A 24,614-nucleotide genomic window follows, 5' to 3' on the forward strand; every position below is an offset into this window, starting at 1 on the left:
TGAAGCCCTAACCCCCATTGTGGGCTCTATTTGGAGATGGGGGCCTCTGAGAGAATAATTAAGGGTAAATGAGGTCATATGGGTGGGACCATGATCCAACAGTATTAATGTCCTTCTAAGAAGGACCGCCACCCACCCCCACACATATACAAAGGAAGAGAGACCTCACCAGAAACTGAATTTGTTAGCATCTTGGTCATGGACTTTAAGCCTCCAGAAATATAAGAAATTAAATTTGTTTTTGAAGCCATCCAGTCTAATATTTTGTTATAGCAACTCAATCAGACTAATAGTTTCCAATGGCTGAAGATTAGAAAACAGATTTTCCTTCACTTCTTTCAGAAACCAGCTGCTTGGGGGTGTCTGGGTGGCTCAGTTGGTTAAGCGACTGCCTTCAGCTCAGGTCGTGATCCTGGGGTCCCGGGATCGAGTCCCATATTGGGCTCCCTGCTCAACAGGGAGTCTGCTTCTCCCTCTGACCCTCCCCCCTCTCATGCTCTCTCTCTCTCATTCTCTCTCTCTCTCACATAAATAAATAAAGTCTTTAAAAAAAAAAAGAAAGAAAGAAACCAGCTGCTTGGGGTGCCTGGGTGGCTCCGTCGTTAAGTGTCTGCCTTCGGCTCAGGTCATGATCCCAGGGTCCTGGGATCGAGCCCCGCATCGGGCTCCCTGCTCTGTAGGAAGCCTGCTTCTCCCTCTCCCACTCCCCCTGCTTGTGTTCCCTCTCTCACTGTGTCTTTCTCTGTCAAATAAATAAAATCTTAAAAAAAAATAAAAAAGAAACCAGCTGCTTTAACAGTGTTCTCTCTCCCTTGGAACTGGATTTGACCTTCTTGTGCTGTGCTTTTTTGTCTTGTTTCTGCTGAAAGCAATTTTTTTTTTAAGAATTTATTTGAGAGAGAGAGAGACAGCGAGAGAGGGAACACAAGCAGGGGGAGTGGGAGAGGGAGAAGCAGGCTTCCCGCCGAGCAGGGAGCCCGACATGGGGCTCCATCCCGGGACCCTGGGATCATGACCTGAGCCGAAGGCAGACGCTTAATAACTGAGCCACCCAGGCGGCCCTGCTGAAAGCAAATTTTAAGACTCCATCCAATCCAGTCTTTTTACCATAAGGAGGCCAACATTTGATTTTGTTTTCCTTCAACATTGCCTACAACTACAGACTGTCTTACTTTTCATAATCTTAGTTAGCTAACTCTTGTCTTATGCAGGAATCCAATTTCTCTTCCTAAAAATGTACACTTTGGGCACCTGGCTGGCTCAGTCGGAAAAGCATGTGACTCTTGATCTTGGGGTCATGAGTCCAAGCCCCACATTGGGTGTAGAGACTACTAAAAAAAAAATTAATTAAAAAAAAGTATACTTACCCAACACTTTTACTGATATCAGCCAGGCTTATCCTAGTTAATAAGGCTAATATACTGTCCTCCCCGGTGGTATTTCATTTGGAACTCTGCTATAACTGTGGAGTGACACTCTGGGCTCTCTGAGGGATTTCAAATTTCAGTTGTCTGGGAACTTTAAAATATAACAAACTTTTTAAAAAATTATACAAATTTCCAAACAGGTACAAGAGTAGAAAGATGTATACATCACACAGATCTAACATTATTAAGATTTTTGTCACATTTACTTAATCTATTCCTTTTCTTTTTCTTCTTTGTTGACATATTTCAGAGCAAATCCAAGACATCGAGTCATTAAATTCTATGTATCTTAATATGTATCTCTTAAAAAAGGAAGGCATTTTCTTATATAATCACAATGCAATTATCTAATCTAGAATTAACAGTAATTGTTTTGATGGGGCGCCTGGGTGGCTCAGTCGTTAAGTGTCTGCCTTCGGCTTGGGTCATGATCCTGGGGTCCTGGGATCGAGTCCCACATTGAGCTCTCTGCTCGGCAGGAAGCCTGCATCTCCCTCTCCCACTCCCCCTGCTTGTGTTCCCTCTCTCGCTGTCTCTCTCTGTTGAATAAATAAATAAATAAAATCTTTAAAAAAAAAAAACAATAATTGTTTTGTTTACAGGCTATTGAAATGAAACAACTCATAAGAATTTTATACTATAAAAAACATAGCACTGTATTAGAATAACAATATTCTGTAGCTTCAAAACAATTTTAAAGGGAAATTTATTATGTTCTGAAAGGCAAGATGCTTACCTACCATTCAACTAAAGCTGAGTTCAAGATGTCTACAACTAAAAAAATACACAGTATCAAGATTTCAGTCTTTGTACATTATTTTAATTAAAAACACACTGTTATTACAGATATACAGATCTAAAATTGTAAATTAAAATACAGAGTGCAATAAAGTGGCTTTGTAAATTTTTTTCACTGAGACACACTTTCTATCACATTTAGATATTTGATTGGTAAGACATAGTAAATAAGAAGTACAGATTTCCCAACGTCATGATTAGTAAATTCCTCTGCAAATGAATGAAGTTATACAGTCATCAAAGGAGAAAAGGAGAAAAGTTGGATGGCCCTGCCTACATTGTACTAATGTGAGGAAGAGACACAGTAAGAGCTATAACTATAGTGAAATGTTAGAGCTATAGGCGATATAGCTTCCTCAGCGTTCTACCAATAACATCCTTGATAAATAAACATCCTTAAACGTAAAATAGTTCAGTATGATTGCATCTATATTTGTTCCACAATGACAATTTGTTAATTTTTAATCCAATATATATTTTTGAACTGCAATCATGTACAAAGATATGAGAAATCTTGAAAAGAAACCCTTAGTACCAAGTTGAAAGGCCTGTAGAAAATAAGTGTGGAAAGAAACATTGGCTACATGCCAATTTTTATTTCTAAGAAAAAGTCTTACATAATTAAGTCGTCTGTCTTACAAAACAAAAACAAAAAAATCCTAAAAATAATACCACAAATCCAAATTAGCTGAATTTAGAGTAACAAAGTCAAAGCCAGTCTTCTTATCTGCATATCAATGTGATAAATCAAACTGCACTGGGGGGGGGGGGGGACTTTATCTGCTCCTAGCTCCTAAACAGAACTGATGATTACTTTTAGCACTTAGAGACAACTGTGATACTGCTCTTTTTAAAAGATGTATACTAGAAATCCAATAGAATGTGTTACTCATGATATTCCACAAAAGCTGTAAGGCAGCCAAGAGTTGATTACATTTAAGGACATTTAAGCTTGCACTCTTAATGCCCACTAATGGGCTTTGTGCCAATATTCAAAAAATATACTTTTCATCTACTAAAGACGAAATAATAAGGAAATACAACTATTACATTATATCCCAGCATAGAGCTACTATATTTGTATAAAGGAATCACTAGTTAAAGAGTTATTTGTCTTTTCCTGTCTAGGAATCGGGCTGTAATCTAAATGTTGACAGTGCCAAATTTCAACTCTCAAGACAAACAAGAGCTTACGTGTCAAGATTAATTCTCTTTGGCCGTAGTGGATACCATTTTCTCTGGGGGCAGTCTTTAGTTCGCCTTCTTTTCAAGACCAGGTCAGTGGCTTTCCTGGTTGAAGTCTCTGTTGGTGTGGTTTCTATTTGTGTTATAAAGCTCTCAGGTGTAACATCTGGTTTCCTACAACAACCAGAAAAGACTTCTTGGTGGACTCTCTGGAGCTGGATAATAGGCTGCATCTTTAAGACTTGGGAAAATCCATCTCCTTGTTCAATTAATGCAGGCAAGGACTTAAACAAACAACAGTAATACTTAACATTAATTTCAGGTTGGAACACAAACACACAGAGACAGATACAACACTCTAGATTCTAATTCTTCAGGTCAAGGCTTTTTCTAAGACCTAATTATTTGGGTAATGGATATTGGCTTTACCTTAAAATACCAGTATTAGTTGAGGATTTTAACCAAAAACTAAAACTAAAAGATACATTCTATTCTTACGATGTCTGGTAGTAAAATAAAACTTTGGCAGCAGGAAGTAACAGAATTTCAGAGCCAAGGATTTAATGTCTGAAATTCCATATTTTAGGATAATAAGTATTTTAGAAATCTTGATCATCAAGAACAGGAATCAGTACATTTTTCCTGTAAAGGGCCTTACATCTCTGTCACAATTACTCAACTCTGCCATTGTAATGTAAAGAAGCCACGGACAATAAATAAATGGATAGAAATAGCTGTGTTCCAATGAATTTTTATTTACAAAGACAAGTGGCAAGGCTGGGTTTTTGCCTGCCCACCAGTTTGCCAACTACTGATAAAGAAAATGCTATGAGTATCAGAAAATCATGGAATCAATACAAACCACAAAAGAATGTTACAGAAAATTATCAGAACATGGGAGATTTAGAGGAGTTTTAAAGTAATTTTCATACACTAGGAATCCAAATGTTTCCCTGTATGCATAAAATAAATGTCAAGAAGATAAACAATTTTATTATGATAATATTAAGATATCCAAGTTGGATATGCAGCATAATATAGCAGTTAAGAATATATCTAGGCTCTAGAGCCAAATATCCAGGGTTTAAGTCCTGACTCATTTATTTATTTGGGCAATCTATAGCCTCTCTCTGTGCCTCAGTTTCTAAAATATAAAATAGGGATATTAGCAGTATCTACCTCAGAGGATTATTGCAAGGATTAAATAAGATAATATATGTAAAGCAGTTAGATGGTGCCTGACCCATAAATGCTCACTAAATGTTAAGTGATATTATTATCCAAACTTGTTTGATAGACTGCTAACTCTCAAAATTCAAAAATATAATCAATCTTCAAAGAAGCTAAATATAATACTGGCACATACTGGTGCCTACTAAATGTTAGTTATTCTCAATGTTACTGTCACTTTAATAAATTCATTAAAGATCTACTTAAAAGACTACTGAGAATTCCTGTTACAATAGACTAAAATACATATGGATGTTGAAAGCAAATACCTAGCTACATATTGTTCATTTTATAACTTTTTAGCATGTAGCTTTTACCTTCATGGCTTCACTGATCTCCTTAGCTACTGTTTCTCCTCTGCATTTCAAATTTTCCACACGAGAGGCTGCAAAGAAACCGCCAAATAGTAAGGTTTTTTATCTAATACCAAGTCATAAAAGACACAGATAGTATTTGGACAAAAATCTGTTAGGACTATCCACCTTAGCTCAATCTTTCTTAGAACATTTTGTAATCTATTAAAATAAGTGTCCTAAAATAAAGACTGTGGAAATGTTAGAACAGTAGAGAAAAACTAACAGTTATAAGATGATAGGCAACAAGAGTTATATTAGGAGTAGTCTTAGCACTGGGTGCCACTAATAGCCCAGTGTTTGTTCTACACATATCTACACTGTGTTTAACATCTTCAAGCCCAGGGTGCCTGGGTGGCTTGGTCATTAAGCGGCTGCCTTCGGCTCAGGTCATGGTCCCGGGGTCCTGGGATCGAGCCCCACATTGGGCTCCCTGCTCAGCGGGAAGCCTGCTTCTCCCTCTCCCCCTGCTTGTGTTCCCTCTCTCGCTGTGTCTCTCTCTCTCTGTCAAATAAATAAATAATCTTAAAAAAAAAAAGAGGAAAATCTGGGTGGCTCAGTCGGTTAAGCGTCTGCTCAGGTCATGATTCCAGGATCCTGGGATCGAGCCCCACATCGGGCTCTCTGCTCAGCAGGGAGTCTGCTTCTCCTTCTGTGCTCTCCCCCCACCTCTCTCAAATAAATAAATAAAATCTTAAAAAAAAATTTTTTTTTAAATCTTCAAGCCCTGTCACATTTTAAATAGATATAGGCTAATATTTGATATGTGTATTACTTTGAGTTTTATATAAGTAAAACATATTTGAATTTGGAATATATACTATCATACTGCATTGAGGATACCTAGATGGGATTTCTGGGGAAAAAATCTGGATTAGACTGTAATATTAATTTTTCTTTCCTTCCTTCTTTGATGCTTTTCTGATTCCTAATACATTTTATTTCCTTCCAATCTTTGTTATAAATGTTCATGGCTACTTCACAACAGAACTGCATATTAAATGATACAAAGGGATAAAAATCCTACTAAAATTCCAAGCAAAACTGGATAAGAAAAATCATTCCATTTTGAAATCATCTACAAGTTAGTTCTTAGCAAATACATAACCATGTTAGGAGAGCTACAGCCTTACTGGCTTCAAGAAAGGGGCAAACAACCAAGCAAAAAATTTCTTTCATAGCTGCTATTTTTCTTTTCTGCCTTTCCTTAGGTCAAAAAAGTGAGAACACATTTAGAAAAAAGGGGAAATGAATCGCAAAAGTAACTGGGAAAAACAGGATACTCAAAGAAAGAGAAAGGCAAAGGCAACAGGATGGCCTCAGAAAAAGGCCTCTTAACCATCTTTGCTACCAGAGACTTCTTTGGCAATCTGATGCAGCCTACAGACACCTTCTAAGAATAGTTCTAAATGTATTCGTTTTTTGAGGTATAATTTACATACAGAGAAATGCAGATCTCAAGTTTAACATTCAGTCACCTGTGATACATGCATACCATGCATAGGACACTTCCATCACCCTAGAAAGTTCTTTTGTATCCCTTTCCCAATCAACCTTCTCTACAAGAAGCAACCACTCATCTGATTTCTATCATTATAACACTGTTTTTGCTTACTCTAGAATTTCAGAATGTTTTAAAATAAAATTTAAAAATACAATTATTACAAAGTTGTGATAGGTAATACATGTGCTTCTTTATTAATGGTTTAAGTAACAAGATCAAACGGCAGGTCTAATAATTACAATATGAAAATAATGAGCATAAACAATATTGTGAGGTACCTCCAACAACTGAAATTGAAAATATCTATGGCTGGGGCGCCTGGGTGGCTCAGTTGGTTAAGCAACTGCCTTCGGCTCAGGTCATGATCCTGGAGTTCCAGGATCAAGTCCCGCATTGGGCTCCCTGCTCAGCAGGGAGTCTGCTTCTCCCTCTAACCCTCCCTCCTTTCATGTGCTCTCTCTCTCTCTCTCTCATTCTCTCTCTCAAATAAATAAATAAAATCTTTAAAAAAAAAAAAGAAAATATCTATGGCTTTTAGTAGCAAAAAACATTACAGTTACTGCTAATACTACCACTGTGACCTACATTTAACACTGAAGGAAATGTTAAATTTCAGTCTGAGGTTAGTAAAAATAATGTAATTTTTTTCTATCCAAATTCATAATCCCCCTTTATTCTAAGGACCCTTGCCTTAGATTAATATGCTAATTTCAATTCTTTTAAGATTTAGGGAGATTTCCCCAAAGTACTTAGGCAATTATTAAATTTCCTTCTGAGTACGCAAATACATGATCCATGTCTTGGTACCCTTGCAGCAATCTGGCTTCTGGACAAGCCCACCCTTCAGGTCTCTCCCTCAAACTTACATACCTGTGTGGGAGTTGCCCATTCTTCCAACATTTATTATGTATTTTCCATGGACTAGGCCCAGCACCAGGGACTCAGAGTAAGGAAAAATGGTCTCTGCCCCTCAAGGAACTTTCAGGTTAGAAAAGAGAGACACACAGAAACACACAGAACAAACCAAACTTTTCCTGTGCAGTCTCACGTTTCCATGATCCCTGCCACGAATTCCACCCTCTGCCTGAACTGAGCATTCCCGGGCTACAGACTGCCACTGTGTCCTGACAGTTCTAGTAGAATACCTGGAAGACTTCACTGCACTGATTTGTTTAGAACAGTTTCTCAACCTCATCAGACCCAACTTCCCCCTTTAGAACATATTTCGTAAAGTTCCCCTTACTATTCCAAAAAAATTCATAATGATATTTTTGTACATATAAATAAAAATACAAAGGAAAAACAGACATTTATCATAATAAAATATTAATATGTTTAATATGTTCATATCCAACCATATCAGAAGACATAATGAAGTACTCAAATAATTGTACCTATTATACTAAGTTTGGATTTAAGAAAATTTATATCAGAAGTCATTCTACATAGAAAACAAAAGATCAGATATACAGAAATAGAAAAATTAGTGTTTTATGAGAATTAACATACTATTTGAATATGATAAGGAGGAAATAATGGAGTATGGATAACCTACTGAGACAAAGTATAGGCTGTTGAAAGGGTGACAATTAGAAGGTGCAATATTTCTACAAATGAAATGGCCTTATTAAAAATGTCATGTCAAAATCATTCCCTACCTTATAATATGGGAATGTGTAAGATTAAATCCTACTCTGCAATTGCACCATAATTCAGACTACATTTAGTATATACATTTACTTAAAGACTTCAGCGATCATACTATCAAAAGGCGATGAGGAACACAGGATAGACGGGGCCAAAACAAGAATATGAGAAACTACAGAGAAGATACATGGTTGACCTCTGTGGATCAATTCTGGATTGTGGATAGATCTCTGGGGATAGATTCTGAATAAGACTAAACATAAGGCATCTAAAAATATAATCAGAATTTTAAACAGATTTTTTAATATTAAAATTTTAATAGTCACATAATTTATCATTATACAGAAATATAATTTTTAGAATTTAGTGCGGCAATAATAGGAAGTATTTTAAAATCATTTCTTGGGCGCCTGGGTGGCTCAGTCAGTTAAGCATCTGACTCTTGATTTCAGTTCAGGTCATGATCTCAGGGTTGTGAGATTGAGCCCCATGTCAGCGTGGAGCCCGCTTAAGATTTTCTCTCTCTCACTCTCCCTCTGCACCCCCCCCGCCCCGGCTTGCACCCCCACATACATGCTCTCTAAAAAAAAAAAAATAATAATGAAGGAAAAAATCATTTCTATTAATTAAAAAAAAATGAGATTCCTACATTTTAGGTTTCCATTAACTTAGTAACATTTAGTTTTAGTCCTATTTAAAAGGACTCTCAAATCTTCTATAACGTATTTTTTCCATCAGCTTTTTTGCTTTTGTAATAACCACATACTGTACCAAAATCATTTTCAGTTAAAAATGCTGTTTGAAATGCTAATTCACTGTCCTTTGAAAAAAAAGGAGTATGAAAGTTGTAACTGAACCTAAAACATTTCATAGACTGATAAAATGTAGCACTTGTTGCAAAGATTCGTTTGTTTAGTTTGTTTCTTTTTAAAAGTTTTATTTACCTTTCCTGCACATGTTGACTAACAGAGAAGGAATATTTGAAGAAATATGATGATGCAAGTCAGAATAGTGGTTACCTCTGATGGCTGGGGAGTACTAACCAGAAAGGAAGGTAAGGAAACTGCTTTGGGTACTGGAAATATTACACAGTACAGACTGTCCCTAAAGTCAGAAAGCAGGATAAATATGTGTTAGTTACATTTTCAGATAATATACTCAATATCTTTTTCTTTAAACTCAAATTACCTTTTCAGGTAAAATATTTATAAAGTTAAGGCAATGGATCCAATTGTTAATACATAATACACTATTTTCCTCGTTTCTAGACTTTTTGGATACTTTCAATTGTACTTATTGTATACATGAAAACATAATGGGCACATTATTTGAAAATATAACATACTGTTTACCAATAAGTTTGTCCTATGTTTCCCAACCATGCACTCAGCATATCTAGATCAAGGTGGCAGTTACATGTGTTTATGTGTATGCTTGTGTATGAATTCATCAAACTATGCACTGTATGTTATACCTCAATTTATACACACATCCACACAATAATGAACAGAATCTTTTTTAACATCTACTCTAGAAAGTTATCTTACTTTCATTTATAGGGTATGCTAATTTATATTCTTCATTATTACTGCATGATTTACAAAATAATCTATCATCCAAGGGATTCTGAATTTTTGTATAAACACATGCTATTTTGAAAAAAAAAAACTGTCTATAAACCCATATTTATGGACAATAGCTGTTACCTGTCACACAAGCAATGACAATGTAAAAGTGCCAAGAGTAGTTTATGTGTAAAATGGAGTTAGGTCCCAGGTTTGGATAATTATAAAGATTTTTACACATGAATTTCTGGTGGCATATTCTAAAGTTGTGTTGGACATATAAGACATTTAGTATTCCTGGCTCCTGAATACAAAATGTCAGCCGTACCCTCTCCATTACTGTGGTAACCAAAAATTTCCCTCACTTTTTCAAAAGGGCCACTAGGGGGCAGTACTGTCTCCAGTGAGAACCATGGTGTTCTTATCTGTTAGCACTTCTTGGGAACAAGAACCTCATTCTCTTAACCTTGGACTCCCTAGTGTCGAACACAGTGCCTGACATGTAGAGCAGGTGCTCAATATGTACGATGAAACAAGGCTATGACAAGAGTGTGCTGTAGAGGCACAAAGAAGGGTGAGTTGGGAATTGAAAGAAGAGTAGAAGCTTCACAGGTGTTACCAGAAAGTCTCCATAGAAGAGGATCTGCTGCTAGATGGCTGGGGTGAGTGGGAATAGGAGGTTGGTGGTAGAGGATGTGCTATACCAAAACAAGGGAATAAATCAAGAAAGAAGAAAACACAGGAACCAGGAAACATGATTCAAAACAGAAGTACAGGAAATTCCTAGGATGATGAGGAAAGGAACAGATGGGACAAAAGCTTTGCAGAGGCCTAGACAGCAACCAGTCCAGATTAGAATAGGAAGACAAAAGGCTCCCAGAGGAATATCTCCAAGAAAAAGGAAAAGGTTTTAAAATGGATCTGATGGATAACCTTAAGTGTTTACCATATTGAGAGGAATTTCATAGTTCTATTGAAGAGTTTGGGAAAGAATTAGTGATAGACACAACAGAAAACAAAACAAACAAAAATAAAGCAATTGTCATTCTGAAGGATAAGAAGCTGTTCAAGAAAAATACACTCATAGTAATGATTACCTGACTCATAATGAACATTTATATAGTCACAACAATATAAATACTAAATACTACTGAGTTTTTGACAAAAATGAGAGATTAAAAGTGAAGCTGGTGAATGCAGTTTATTCTTTGAGAAACTTGACTATGAAAAGAAAACACGAGTACAGAGATGAGAAACACAATGGCATGACATCTGTCTCTACTTAATCCCAACAGCCCACTCCTATGGTAGTATGGGGTGGCATCCATTGCCAATCAATCTTGTGTAATAACCATTAACAACCCTGTGAAGCAAACAGGTTTCATCAGCCTCCTTTTATAGATAAGAAAACAGAAGCTGCGAGAACTGAGAACTGATCTAGAATAGAATTAGAACCCACATTTCCTAGAATTCAAAGCATACGCTGTTTTATATTTTATGTGTAACTTTCTAAAATACCCCTTTGTCCAGAATTATACTATACTCATAAGAATATAAATTAACAAATGGTCAAAAGTTAGCTCCAACATAATAAAAATCTCTTGAAATAAAAAGAAATTATGTCTGGTAAAAAACTATGAAAATAGAACAATTCTAGAGTTAACTCTGTTTTAACAATTAACATTACAGTATCCTTTTTTTTAAGTGAATTAAATTCCTTTCATTGAAAACTAAGGAACATCAATAATTTTAGGAATAAAACCAAGCACACAAAGATTTTAAAAAGCACTAGAGGGGGGAAAACAAACACATAATTAAAAATGATCACTAAATATGTGAATATGTTGCCTATAAATGCATCAAAAAAGCATTTTCCAACATTAATATCTGCTTAGAAATTTTCAAAATATATAAACTTTCACTCCCTCACTCAAGATTATTTTAAATGAATTTTTCACTTCTTGTAACTGGTAAGAGCATATAGGTAGTCCTGATATACAAACATCTGACTGAATAATGTATCACATGCAGATGGCTAGTCCCCGCCAGCTAAGAGACTGCAGATGGGCTTCCTTCAGAAGCGTTCTCAACGGCTTTCTCTCCACAGCCTTCATGGGGACATCTTTGTGACTCCACTATCCTCTCACTGCAAAGGTGTTTAGGGATCCAAACTGTTCCCTCCAAATCCTATTTAAACATCTGTAGTGGAACTAATGTGCATCTGAAAGATGATTTTCCTAATAATTTTCAACATAAATGGGTAGTATTTCAGCTACATTATATAGGAAAAAATAGGTCTTTAAAGGGTAGCCTAGAAACTTACCCATTTATAATACCACTTGCAAATTTTTTCAGAGGGGAAATGCATTTCAAATTCCAAAGCTCAGATTGAATAAGAATTTTTGAAACAACCATTTGTAAGTGGGTAACCACCTGTAAATATTCTGGCAGTGGCTTAAGCAAGTTGGCATTATTAGGAAAGAAGAGGAACTGTCTCTAAGTCTTCTGCTTGTAGGGTAAGCAAAAGAACTGGAAGTATCAAGTCTACTGTAGAGAAACTTAAAATAGCTCCTTGTCATCTGTACATATTTAGTGAAGGACGAGGGGCGGAGGGAAAGGGAGGCTCTTCAATTAACTTCAAAGACCTTTTTTAAAAAAGAAGACAATATAGAAGCAATTATTAGTTTTACTAACAGGATCACAAAAGGGTATAACTGACAAATGAAAACTCTTCTTACTGGTAGACAACTAATCAGAGGATTGCTGCAAGGATATTAAAAAAAAAAGTTTGCTCTTAAAAATGTGGAAGTAGGCACTCTTGAGGACACTGCCTTCCCTAGGCACTTGCTTTCTAAAACATAGGGAAATAAAAAAGCGGAAATGAAAGATTGGGTAATCAACCTAGTTTTGCTTTCAGGTCACTGCACTGACTAAACTGGGAAACATGAACTTCTAAAAGCCTGCACGAATGTAGACATTCAGCAAAAAAGCACTAACTGAGGGCTTCCTTTCTATTCCCAGTGTATTTTATGTGCATAAATGAGCAAGCAAGCATGCATTACATGCATGTCTGGCTTATACTGGTTGCTAAAGGGATAACTAAAGGCATGAAAAAGAACAATAATTGAAAAGCAGCACGTTTGGTGAAAATGAAACAAAAATCTAAGCAGTGATTTATGACTTCTGGAAGGTAACCCTTTGCTACAACTTAAACAGAACTGTTGAACACACCTACTAGGTCGCAGATATATATAATCCTCTATATGCATGCCCACCTGCACCTCACCAGCATCTTCTGTACTGAAGAGTTTTATCTCTTTTAAGGTACCATATATTTTCAAACTCCTAGCCTGTGTTTGCTGGCCTGGGCCAAGTCTCTAACATTATCCTGTAATGTTCTTTCCCACTATTCCCTCCACTGGAGTCTCAGTGGTCTTTTACTCCATAAATATTCAAGCTCACTCTTGACTTAGGAACCTTGTTCTAGCTCTTCCCTAACTGAAAAGCTCTTCCTCTTGTCATAAGATAAATTCCTTCTTGTTACTTCCCCAGAAAGTGTTTTCCATCACCTAAACACATCACCCTACCACTGATTGTTTACTTTCATATGTTTATACTTTTCTTTTCCCAACTAGAACATAATTTCCATAGAACAGGGACCGTGTTTGTGTTGCTCAACATTATATCCTCTACAGTGAGAACAGTTCCAGCATATCGTAGACATTTGATAAATATGATGAGTGCATGGATGAATAATAGTCACTCAATATTTATTCAGCATGGTGCTATATACTGGTCACATACAATGCAAATGCAAAGTAAAAAAGCTCATGGAGCTTTCAGTTTTGTGAGACCATAAACAAGGAAATACACAAATATATTGTAACAACTGCTATTAAGGAAATAAACAAGTATTATGATAGAGTACTGGGGAGAGGCTATTGTCATTATGGTAGTCAGGGAAGATCTCTCTTGAGGAGGCAGCCTTTAAATGAGAAAGAAAAATTGAGAAGATGCCAACTTTAGAAGCACCAGGGAAAAGCATGTGTGAAAGTGAGGCACTTTCAAAGAACTGAAAGGTGGACCATAGGGCTATGGCAAAAAGGAAAGTGCCTGAAATGAATTTGGAGAGGTTAAGTGGAGGCCAGATCATGGAAGGGAATGTTAAGAAGTTTGAAATGTTATTATTATTGGGAGCCTGGGTGGCTCAGTTTGTTAAGTGACTGCCTTCGGCTCAGGTCATGATCCTGGAGTCCCGGGATCGAGTCCCGCATCAGGCTCCCCGCTCAGCAGGGAGTCTGCTCCTCCCTCTGACCCTCTTCCCTCTTGTGCTCTCTCTCTCTCAATAAATATCTTTTAAAAAATGAAAAAAAAAGAAATATTATTATTCAATTAGAAGATTTTAGGATTTTAAGCAGAGGAATGAAAACTGATTTGTAGTTTTTAAGAGTATCGTTAGACTTCTGGTCAACTTGGTCTTGAAAATTCACAAAACTCCCCACCTTTGTCCAAAACATCATCGGATAAATACAGAAAATTAAAAAGATATCCCAAAGCATATACAAAATAAACATTTCTACGAACTATAAAAAAGTAAAAGAGAAAAAGCTGTAAGTCAGGCCAAAGTTGCAGATCCACCAGTAAGCAGATGGTAAGTAGGCAGTAGGTAACCAGGAATTTGCTTCCTATAACATAAAAGGGGCCCACCCAAAGTGCTCCAGAGGAGCAGGAAATGGGAAGAGCCAGCTTCACTGTATGAAACCAACAGCTGAGATAGAGTTTTCCTACCCTGAAAAGGAGGCTGAAAAAGACCTGCCATTAACCATGGCCAGGAGCTGAGGTGTACATTAGAAATGATGGGAGCCAGATAATGCCTCAAAGCCTGGGCCTGGACCAAGCTGCCTGCTGACTTAGTGACTAGATCCACTATCTCCTCTATTACAGTGGAACAGGGGCCCCATGCTGCCAACTCAAGATTTGTTCTTTGCTGAGACTGTTCAGGGTCCAGATGAAAGGCAACCACAAAACTACTAGACAGGAAGGGGGGAAAGCAGTGACAAGAAATAGGTACATAAATAATCTTAGTGAAGAAGAGTCTGCAAATCAAAATTCCAAAATACATGAAGAAATCACAACCATGAATGACAGCTAACATAACTAATGTGTCAAGGTGAGAAACTTACTGCAGATGGCATTAAAAATAGAGCAATCTAAATTTTTAAAAAGTTTAGGATCCTCTCATAGCTAAAGGAAATCATAATACACAGTACAAAAGAAAAAAATTATTAAATAAAAACAAGAATACAAAAATAGAAGAATTGATAAAGAAGCAAAGTTGAAAGATTAAGTTAAAGATTTTCTAGAAGATGGGAGTCCTCTGATTGAAAGTATACTTGGAGATGTGAGTGGAAGATGGGAGGAAAAAGGATGCAAGCAAGACATAAAAATCCCACCCCCCAAAATGTATATAAATCTATTTAAATAAAATTGTGTGTGTACAAAGCACAAAGAAATTACCAATAAAAGGCAGAGTTGAACTATTGTTACATTGTTGAGTGAAAAAGTCAAGAATGTATTATGTAATACTGATATAGGAAAAAAAACAAAACCCCCTGTGCCTGTCTGCTCACAAATACACTGATAAAGATCTAAAACCAGACACATCAAACTGTCAAAGTACTTGTCTATTTGAAGGTGTGTGGGATCAGGCAGACTTGGGAGGATTTTCATTTACTACTTATATATACACCACTGGTTATTTAAAATTTCATGTTAAACTTGCATTTACTATGAGCACAAAAGTATAAAAATATAACATAATTTAAAATACAAACACAGATCTATGGCAGTTGAATTGGAGGATTTCTACCATATACTTAGGTTAAAAGAGTAAACTGCACATAGTTTGAATACATGACTCAATTTTCTGTAAAATAAATTATCCCACAAATGTTCAGTGCATATATATTCCTGTATGATTGTATGAGTGGAGAAAGATGGATAAATGGATTTGTACCAGGTTAAGATTGGATATCTGAAGGTGTAGTGAATGGAAGGGAGAGACGAAGCCAAAACAAAAAGTAAAAAATAGAATACTATATTTTTTAAATATATATGATCAATTTATATAAAATTGTGTATTTATTTCATAGATACTTCTTGAGTGTACAATGTCAGATAATGATCTTAGAGAGTTAGCAGGGGACAGAGAAGTACAAAACAAAGTCCTTGTTCACAGGGAGTTTATAATACAGTGGGGGGAGGGATGAAGATGATAAAATAAGCAGAAATTATATGTCATTTAAGCGGTGAAAAAAACAAAAGCAGATTAAGGGGACAGAGTATGACCAAGGGGGTTAGAAGGGAATGTGACACAGGTTATCAGGAAAGACCTCTCTGATGAGGTAACTTTGAACAGAGAGCTGAGTGAAGTGAGTCAGGCAGGTGGTTTCAGATAGGAACCAGGGAACAGCAAGTGCAAAAGCCACAGGGCCAGTGTGTGTTTGGCATGTCCTTGGGGAAACTGCAAGAATGCTAGTGTGGTTGCAGCACAATAAGGAAAAGGTGAGAATGATAAGAGACCAAGGTCAGAGATGAAATCAGAGAAGCAGCCACGGACCAAGTCAGAGAGGATCTTGTAAACCAAGGGAAGTAGGATGGGCAGCCACTACAGGGTTTTAAGCAGGGGTGACATCATCTGATTATGCTTTGAAAGGAATTCTCTGGATGCTGTGTGGGAAACTGGAATGCAAGGAAGGAGACCGGTGAGGTGACTATCATAGTAATCTTGCTAAGAGAACATGGGTAAGAGAGGTAGTGATGGATTTGGTGGAAAGTGGCTGAAAATTTGGAATATGTTTTCGAGGTAAGGGCAGCAAGACCTGCAGGTGGACTGAAGGTGTAGGAATCAAGCAATAATCATGAGTATTTCTTACACTTTTGACATTTTTAGAATGTGAATGTACTTATATAATCAAGAAAAAGCAATAAAGTTATTTTCAATGTTAAAAAAAATAAGAAAAAAGGACACATCAAACACCATGCTAGATAACTAAAAATAAACACCTAGACATATTGTGGTAAAACTGCAGAACATTAAGAATGCAGAGAAAATCTACAAAGTCAGGAGAGAAAAAACAGACTATCTATAAAAGAATGGCAGTATAGACTCTCAAGAGACTTCTTATCAACAATGAATGTCAGGCATGCAGATTGGAAAGGGCGAAGTAAAACTATCCTATTTGCAGATGATATGATATAATCTTTTATATAGAAAATTTTAAAGAGTCCACTAAAAAACTATTAGAATTAATAAATGAGTTCAGCAAGATCAATATATAAAAATCAATTCCATTCCTATACCAATAGCAATGAACAAAGTGAAAATAAAATTTTTAAAAATTCCAATTACATTAGCATCAAAACAATAAAACACTTGGGAATGACATAAAAAAAGAAGTGCTAAAAACTAGAAAACCTCATTGGAAGAAATCAAAGAAGTCTAAATAAATGTAAAGATGTCTGTTGTTCATGGATTGGAAAACTTAATACTAAGTTAGCATTACTCCCAGATTAATTTACAATTTTAACACAATCCCTATCAAAATCCCAGCTCTGGCTTCTTTGCAGAAATTGACAAACCGATTCTAAAATTCACATGGAAATTTAAGGGAGCCACAAGTGCCAAACAATCTTAAAAAAAAAAAAAAAAGCTAAACTAGAGTTACCATATAATCCAGCAATCCAATTCCTAGTTACATATACTCAAGAATTGAAAACATATGTCCACACTGACTGAGCCAGCCAGTAGAGCAAGCAACTCTTAATCTCAGGGTCATGAGTTCAAGCCCCACCCTAGGCTCAGAGCTTACTTTAAAAACAAAATCCCTACACTGATGAATGGATAAATAAAAAGTATATATATATAAAAGGGAATATTATTTGGCAATGAAAAGAAATGAAGTAGTGATACATGCTACAACATGGATGGACCTCAAAAACACTACGCTAATTGAAAGAAGCCATTCTGGGGCACCTGGGTGGCTCAGTCGTTAAGTGTCTGCCTTGGGCTCAGATCATGATCCCAGGGTCCAGGGATGGAGCCCTGCATCGGCTCAGCGGAAAGCCTGCTTCTCCCTCTCCCTCTCCCCCTGCTTGTGTTCCCTCTCTCACTGTGTCTCTCTCCATCAAATAAATAAAATCTTAAAAAAAAAAAGCCATTCTTTTTTTTTTAATTTAAATCCAGTTAATTAACATAAAATGTATTATTTGTTTCAGGGGTACAGGTCTATGATTCATCAGTCTTATGTAATACCCAGTGCTCATTACAACACATACCCTCCCCAATGTCCATCACCCAGTTACCCCTCCCCTCCAGCAACCCTCAAGTTTGTTTCCTAAGATTATGAGATTTGTCTTATGGTTTGTCTCCCTCTCTGGTTTCATCTTGTTTCATTCTTAAAGGACTACATATTGCATGATTCCATTTATATGAAATGTCCAGAACAGTCAAATCTGTAGACAGTAAGCAGATTAGTGGTTGCCTAGGGCTAGGGGAGAGAGAGAGAAGAGACTGGGGGAGAATGACTAAGGGATATGAGATTTCTTTTTGAAGTGATGAAAATGTTTAAAAAATTTATTTTGGTGATGGTTGTATAACTCTTTGAATATACTGAAAGCCATCAAGTTGTACAATTTAAATGTGTGAATTGAGGGGGCGCCTGGCTGGCTTGGTCACTAAAGCATGCAACTCTTGATTTCTGGGTTGTAAGTTTGAGCCCCATGTTGAGTGTAGAGTTTGCTTAAAAATAAAATCCTTTTAAAAATTAAATGTGTAAATTGGTATGGTGTATGAATTACATCTCAATAAAGTCATCTAAAAAAGGAGTACGGAGATAATGATGTAATATATTCCCTATGGTAAATGAAGATAAATAAAACAAAATTTAAGAGCAAGATGAAATAAAAACTAAGAGAGTCTACCACCCACAGACTTTTACTCAAAGTACCTAAAGAAGCACATCAACAAGAATAGTGAATCTAGAAGGAAGGCATGAGATTCAAGAAACAGTAATCGCAGAATTTGGAAAATTTTGTTGATAAATGTAACCATTGAGTACAAAAAAGTAGTAATGAGTAAACTGTATTTTTTAACAAAAGAAAAACTAACATTCTAGACTCAAAGAAAAAAACCAGGGAAGGTGTGTGCTTATTCAGTGGGTAAAGTGTAATAAGGTCCTTGTTTTGCTTAGGAGGGGACTTGAAATACTGAACAACTCCAGACTTTCAGATAATTTTAGAATTCCAGCTAAGCTACATTCTAGCTCAGCTAAAATTTGATAGGTAACACTAAAAGAAAAGAAACAGGAGCGCCTGCGTGGCTCAGCCGGTTAAGCATCTGCCTTCGGCTCAGATCATGATCCCAGGGTCCTAGGATCGAGCCCCACATCAGGCTCCCTGCTCTGCAGGAAGCCTGCTTCTCCCTCTCCCTCTGCCTGCCGCTCCCCCTGCTTGTGCTCTCTCATTCTCTCTCTGAAATAAAATCTTAAAAAGATAATAATTTCAAAAAAAAAAAGAAACATAGCATATAGCTTCCAAACCAGAAAAAAAAAAGAAAATTCTACCAACATGATAGAAGGCAAAAAAAAAAGAGGGAAAATGGTAAAAGAAAACTCCTAAATTTGCAAATTAAAAACTACTCAGACCTGAGCTATGAAACCTCTGTATGTCAAGACTTGGAAATATGGCTAAAGCAGGACGTAGCAGCCTTCAATGCATTTATTAAATAATAACTCAAGGGGCGCCTGGGTGGCTCAGTCGTTAGGCGTCTGCCTTCAGCTCAGGTCATGATCCCAGGGTCCTGGGATTGAGCCCCGCATCGGGCTCCCTGTTCAGCCGAAAGCCCGCTTCTCCTCTCCCACTCCCCCTGCTTGTGTTCCCTCTCTCGCTGTGTCTCTCTCTGTCAAATAAATAAATAAAATCTTAAAAAAAAAAAAACTCTCAAACTAAGTGTTCAACTAAAGAAGCTATAAATTACAGTGAAAACTCAAGAAAGCAGGAAGACCATAACTAAAGATAAGAATTCAAGGAACCAGAAAACTCAAAAAAAAAAAAAAAAAAAGACTCAGAGAGAAACTCAGAAAAACTAAAAGATAACTTTTTGAAAAGATTATAAAAACAGAAACCTAAAGCAAGATATTACCAAAAAAGAGAAAGCTTAAACAATGTTAAGAAAGAAAATAATCATATGTGGAGTAGAGATTTTTCAAACATAAGCAATTACTATAAATAATTTCATATCAACATACTGAGCACATGGATAAAACAGACTATTTTCCAAACAAGTATTACCAAAATTGATTCAAGAAAGAAAAAAAAATGAAGAAATAAATAAGCATTAAGTATACTAGTGTTTAGAATAGCTAGCTAAAGGCTAAGTCAGATATCACCCCAACCACCCACTAGGGTCAGTTTTATAGATGAATTTTATCAACTCTTCAAAGAACAAATAACCTCTGTATTTACAAACTGTTTTATGAGGGCAGTATAACATTGATGCCAAAATTAGAAAAGGTCAGCATGTTTTAAAACACCACACGTACATTTTTTGTGTGTAACTACAGAAGCAAATATACTAGAAGCAAATATACTAAACAAAGTATAAGCATAGGGCATAGGTAAATTTAATTCCACAGTGCATGAAAAAAATATATTAAGTGGGGTTTTCTCAATGAAGGCAAAGATAACCATCAGAAAAATCTGTCAATGTTTATTCACCATATTAATGGAGTTAGAGATAAAAAGCATATGATCTAAGGGCACAAGGGAACTTTATGAATTTTAGAAAATGCTCCATATCTGAATTGTGGTGATGGTTACATAGTTGTCTACATTTGTCAAAACTCAAACTGTATGCATAAAATGAATTTTATTATATGTAAATTATTCCACAATAAAGTTGGTTAACAACTATATGATCCCAATTTGTACAAAAGAAGTATTCGATAAAATTAGACACTTACTCATTTTAAAATATTATGACCACTAATATTGCTACTAGTCACCATTACACTGATGATTCTAATCAATGTAATAAGACAAAAAAAGATGTATAAAGTTAGAAAAAAGATGTATAAAGTTAGAAAAAAGATAAAATCCATCACTTGCAAATGATATGATTATCTACATTTTTAAAAATCTAACTGAAACTAGATAAACACTAGAACTAAAAAGAGTTCAGCAAATAAAAATCAATGGTGTTTTTTTTTTAAGATTTTATTTATTTATTTGACAGAGAATGAGAGAGAGAGAGCACAAGAGGGAGGAGGGTCAGAGGGAGAAGCAGACTCCCTGCTGAGCAGGGAGCCCGATGCGGGACTCGATCCTGGGACTCCAGGATCATGACCTGAGCCGAAGGCAGTTGCTTAACCAACTGAGCCACCCAGGCGCCCCTCAATGGTGTTCTTAAACATCAGCAATATTCAATTATACTATGTAATTGCAAAATGCTACCATTTACAAGAGCTACAAAAAGGTATCTAGGCACAAATAAAAGATGCGCAAAACCTATAAAGAAATTTATAAAACGCTATATTTTTTCTTATAACTATTTTTATTACACATTTTTAAATACTTCTCTACATCATTACAGAATGCCTACCATATCCATTCCCTTAAACAACACTGTTCTCAAAGAAACAAGAGGGTACCACTCTTACAATCATCTTTATTACATGTGTTCATAAAACACTATTGAAGGACATTTTGGGAAAAAAAAGGATATATAATATGTTCACAAATAGGAGATGTACACTGTTAAACACGGCACTTCCTTCTAAATTAACCTATAAATATCAAAGGATCTTTATGTCACTTGGGTAGAAGATTTCTTAAAGACACTGAAAACAAATTATAAAGGAAAAAAAACTAGTAAATCCAACTACATTAAAATTTATATATAAGATCATTATTAAAAGACAAGCCAAAAATTGAGATCAATTATTTACAGTGCTTATAGCCAAAGGATTAATATCCAAATGTGTGTGTGTACATGTATATGGATATATGGCTGTATGTACAACTCTTAGAAGTTCAAACAAACCAACAGAAAAATAGGCAAAGAATATAAATAGGCAACTCACAGAAGAAACTGTAGGGTTAGAAGAAACTGTAGGGTTAGGCTGAATAGTAAGAGTTCAAATGTAATAGCTGAATAGAAACAAACCTTATGACCTAGAAATTCTGCTTCCGGAAATCTACTCCAGAAAATCTGTGGCATATTTACACTATACAAGGAAACAGTTATAAGAATGTTCTTGTAATACTATTTATAACAGCAAAAAAAAAAAATAATAATCATCTAAGTGTCTCTCAACAGAGAAATGGATAAGCAGTGGTGTATTCATATTTGGAATACTATGTATTAGCTCAACGAATAGAAAGCTTTGTGTATATACAATGTCAAGGGGGAAAAAGTTGCAGAATATGATCAGTATGATAGAATTTATAGAAAAATCTAAAAACAAATGCCATACATTATTTATGGTTACATATCTATAGAGTAAAAGCATAAATAACATGGACAATAAGGGATCCACTCAGCTTGAAGATAGTGATTACTTCTGAAGTAAGAGAGAATAGAATAGGATGGTGAAGGAGTACAGAGGTTTCAGGTGCATCTGTAGCTTTTAGTTCCTAAAAAGGTCTGAAACAAATTTGGCAAATATATGAATAGCCCTTAAATATGGGTGGTAGCAACAAAGATGTTTATTATGTTATACTCCATATTTTCCATATATTTGAAATATTTCAAAGAACTTCTAAAAAAATCAACTGTTCTACACACACACACACACACACACACACACACCATGAAATGAGAAAAAACAAGAGTGAAACAGAAAGACCTTCTAGAAAGCATGTGTAGAAATCCTGGCTAAAGTGACAGTGATCCAGATTAGAAGTGATAATAGCAGGATGGAGAGAAATAGATGAATGGTGAGATTATATTTCAAAGGAATAATTTGTAGTTTATTGATGGACTGGATATGAGGAGTTCAGGGGAGGAAAGAATCAAGGTTGACTTCTAACTAAAGCAATAATGTAGATTAAGGTGCCATTTACTCAGATAGGGAAAACTCGGAAAAAAACCAGTTAAGGGCATGAACGAATTCTGTTTTATGTTTATCTTTTACACTCAAACATAAGCTCTTTAAAGGGAGAATCTGTCTACTTTATCTCTGTATCACTCAAAGTTCGTAACGTAACTGCCAAATCAATGTTATACACATTGGCTAAGTATTGCTTTTTTAAAAACCAGAAAACCTTTAAAAATGTCAACTTTCAAATAAATTACTTAATATTCAAATAGCAAGAAGAAAAAACTTTCAAGAAGTTCCCACAAAAATTTTCCCATGCAGCTTATTCGGACTTTTAGGTTCTATACAAATTTATGCTTTCTATTTTCCTAAGCCATTTGAATTAATTTTGTATGATTTTACCAGTTAGATGTATTATAAGTTATGTATAAGGTATGGCGTTGTAAATGAGATAGGATTTATAAGGTTATTTTTTTTTAATTTTATTTATTTGAAAGAGCATGGGGGGAAGCATGAGTGGGGGGAAGGGGCAGAGGAAGAGGGAGAAGAAGGCCCCCTTGAGTAGGGAGCCAGACACAGGGCTCAATCCCAGGATCTTGAGATCATGAACTGAGCCGAAAGCAGATGCTGAACCGACTGAGCCACCGAGGCGCCCCTATGATAAGGTTATTATTACATATTATCTCTTTATAAACTAGTACTTATGTATTTTAGTTATAGATTATTGAACCCCTCATCTCTTGTGATTCATAATCCAACCTTGGTAAGTAGGAAGAACAATGTAATATTTACTGACAGAGCTGGCATTCACACCTAAAGCATCAGGCTCCAAATCCAGAATTCACCATAAAAAAACTGAAGTTTTGGGGCGCCTGGGTGGCTCAGATGGTTAAGCAGCCGAAGCATGACCTTCGGCTCAGGTCATGATCCCAGAGTCCTGGGATCCAGCCCCACATCGGGCTCCTGGCTCAGTAGGGAGCCTGCTTCTCCCTCTCCCTCTGCCTTCTCTCCCTGCTCGTGCTCTCTCTCTCTCTCTGTATATCTGTGTCTCAAATAAATAAAATCTTTAAAAAAAAACAAAAACAAAACTGAAGTTTGAAGAAATCAAGGGATTGCCCCAAAATACACAGCTAATAAAATTGTGAGTTAACTTTGCTGTGCTTACAGAACTGATGCTATTCTAAGTTTATAAACATTATGAAAGTGTATAACAACAAAATCTCAAAATTTATCCAAAAGATAGATTCTTAATTATTCTTTTGCTTACTTTCGAAGTCAGAATAATATGATATAGAGGATTTTTCCACTATTACTACATAACTGGAATGGTAGGGGAAAAAAAAATCATATAGACCTTTTAAAGATCATTTAAGTAAATTTGTTTTCCCTCCTAAGATAAAAAGGTTACAAGTTTCTTTAGAGGATAATTATATCTAAAAAGTAATACTTGGGGGGATGCCTGGCTGGCTCAATTGTAGAGCATGTGACTCTTGATCTCCAGATCATGAGTTCGAGCCCCATGTTGGGTGTAGAATTTAAAAAAAAAAAAAAGAAGAAGAAGAAGAATAGTAATACTTGGGTAATTATGATACCACAAGTTTCAATTATTATCTTTATGTTGTTCAAAATCAAAACAAGTATACATCAACCACTGCATTTTGACAACTTTCCCTGTTTAGTGAGCCTAGGTCAACTTTTGTCAAACAGAGTGAATGCTGTGATTTTAACAAATTTCTGAGTATCTATATACTTGTACAACCCCCTCTTGGTTTATCCCCATTGGCATTGGGAGATTTAAAAGGGGCAGG

The 24,614-nt window shown here is 35.9% G+C and overlaps 1 protein-coding gene across 1 annotated transcript in view; it reads right to left on the minus strand.

The window, feature by feature from the left end:
* Nucleotides 1-3,000: 3,000 nt before the first annotated feature.
* NSL1 (NSL1 component of MIS12 kinetochore complex) overlaps nt 3,001-24,614 on the minus strand; it is a 33,784-nt gene continuing 12,170 nt past the window's right edge. The window contains exons 5-6 of the mRNA XM_028125749.2: nt 4,958-5,025; nt 3,001-3,694 (exon numbers count right to left, since the gene is read on the minus strand). Of these exons, the coding sequence (XP_027981550.1) occupies nt 3,416-3,694; nt 4,958-5,025 (347 nt within the window). The 3' untranslated portion in view covers nt 3,001-3,415. The remainder of the gene's footprint in view (nt 3,695-4,957; nt 5,026-24,614) is intronic.

Source organism: Eumetopias jubatus, unplaced genomic scaffold (assembly GCF_037043125.1).
Source record: "Eumetopias jubatus isolate StellerSeaLion01/CBP00866 unplaced genomic scaffold, mEumJub1_p1.0 scaffold_12, whole genome shotgun sequence".
NCBI classification, from domain to species: domain Eukaryota; kingdom Metazoa; phylum Chordata; class Mammalia; order Carnivora; family Otariidae; genus Eumetopias; species Eumetopias jubatus.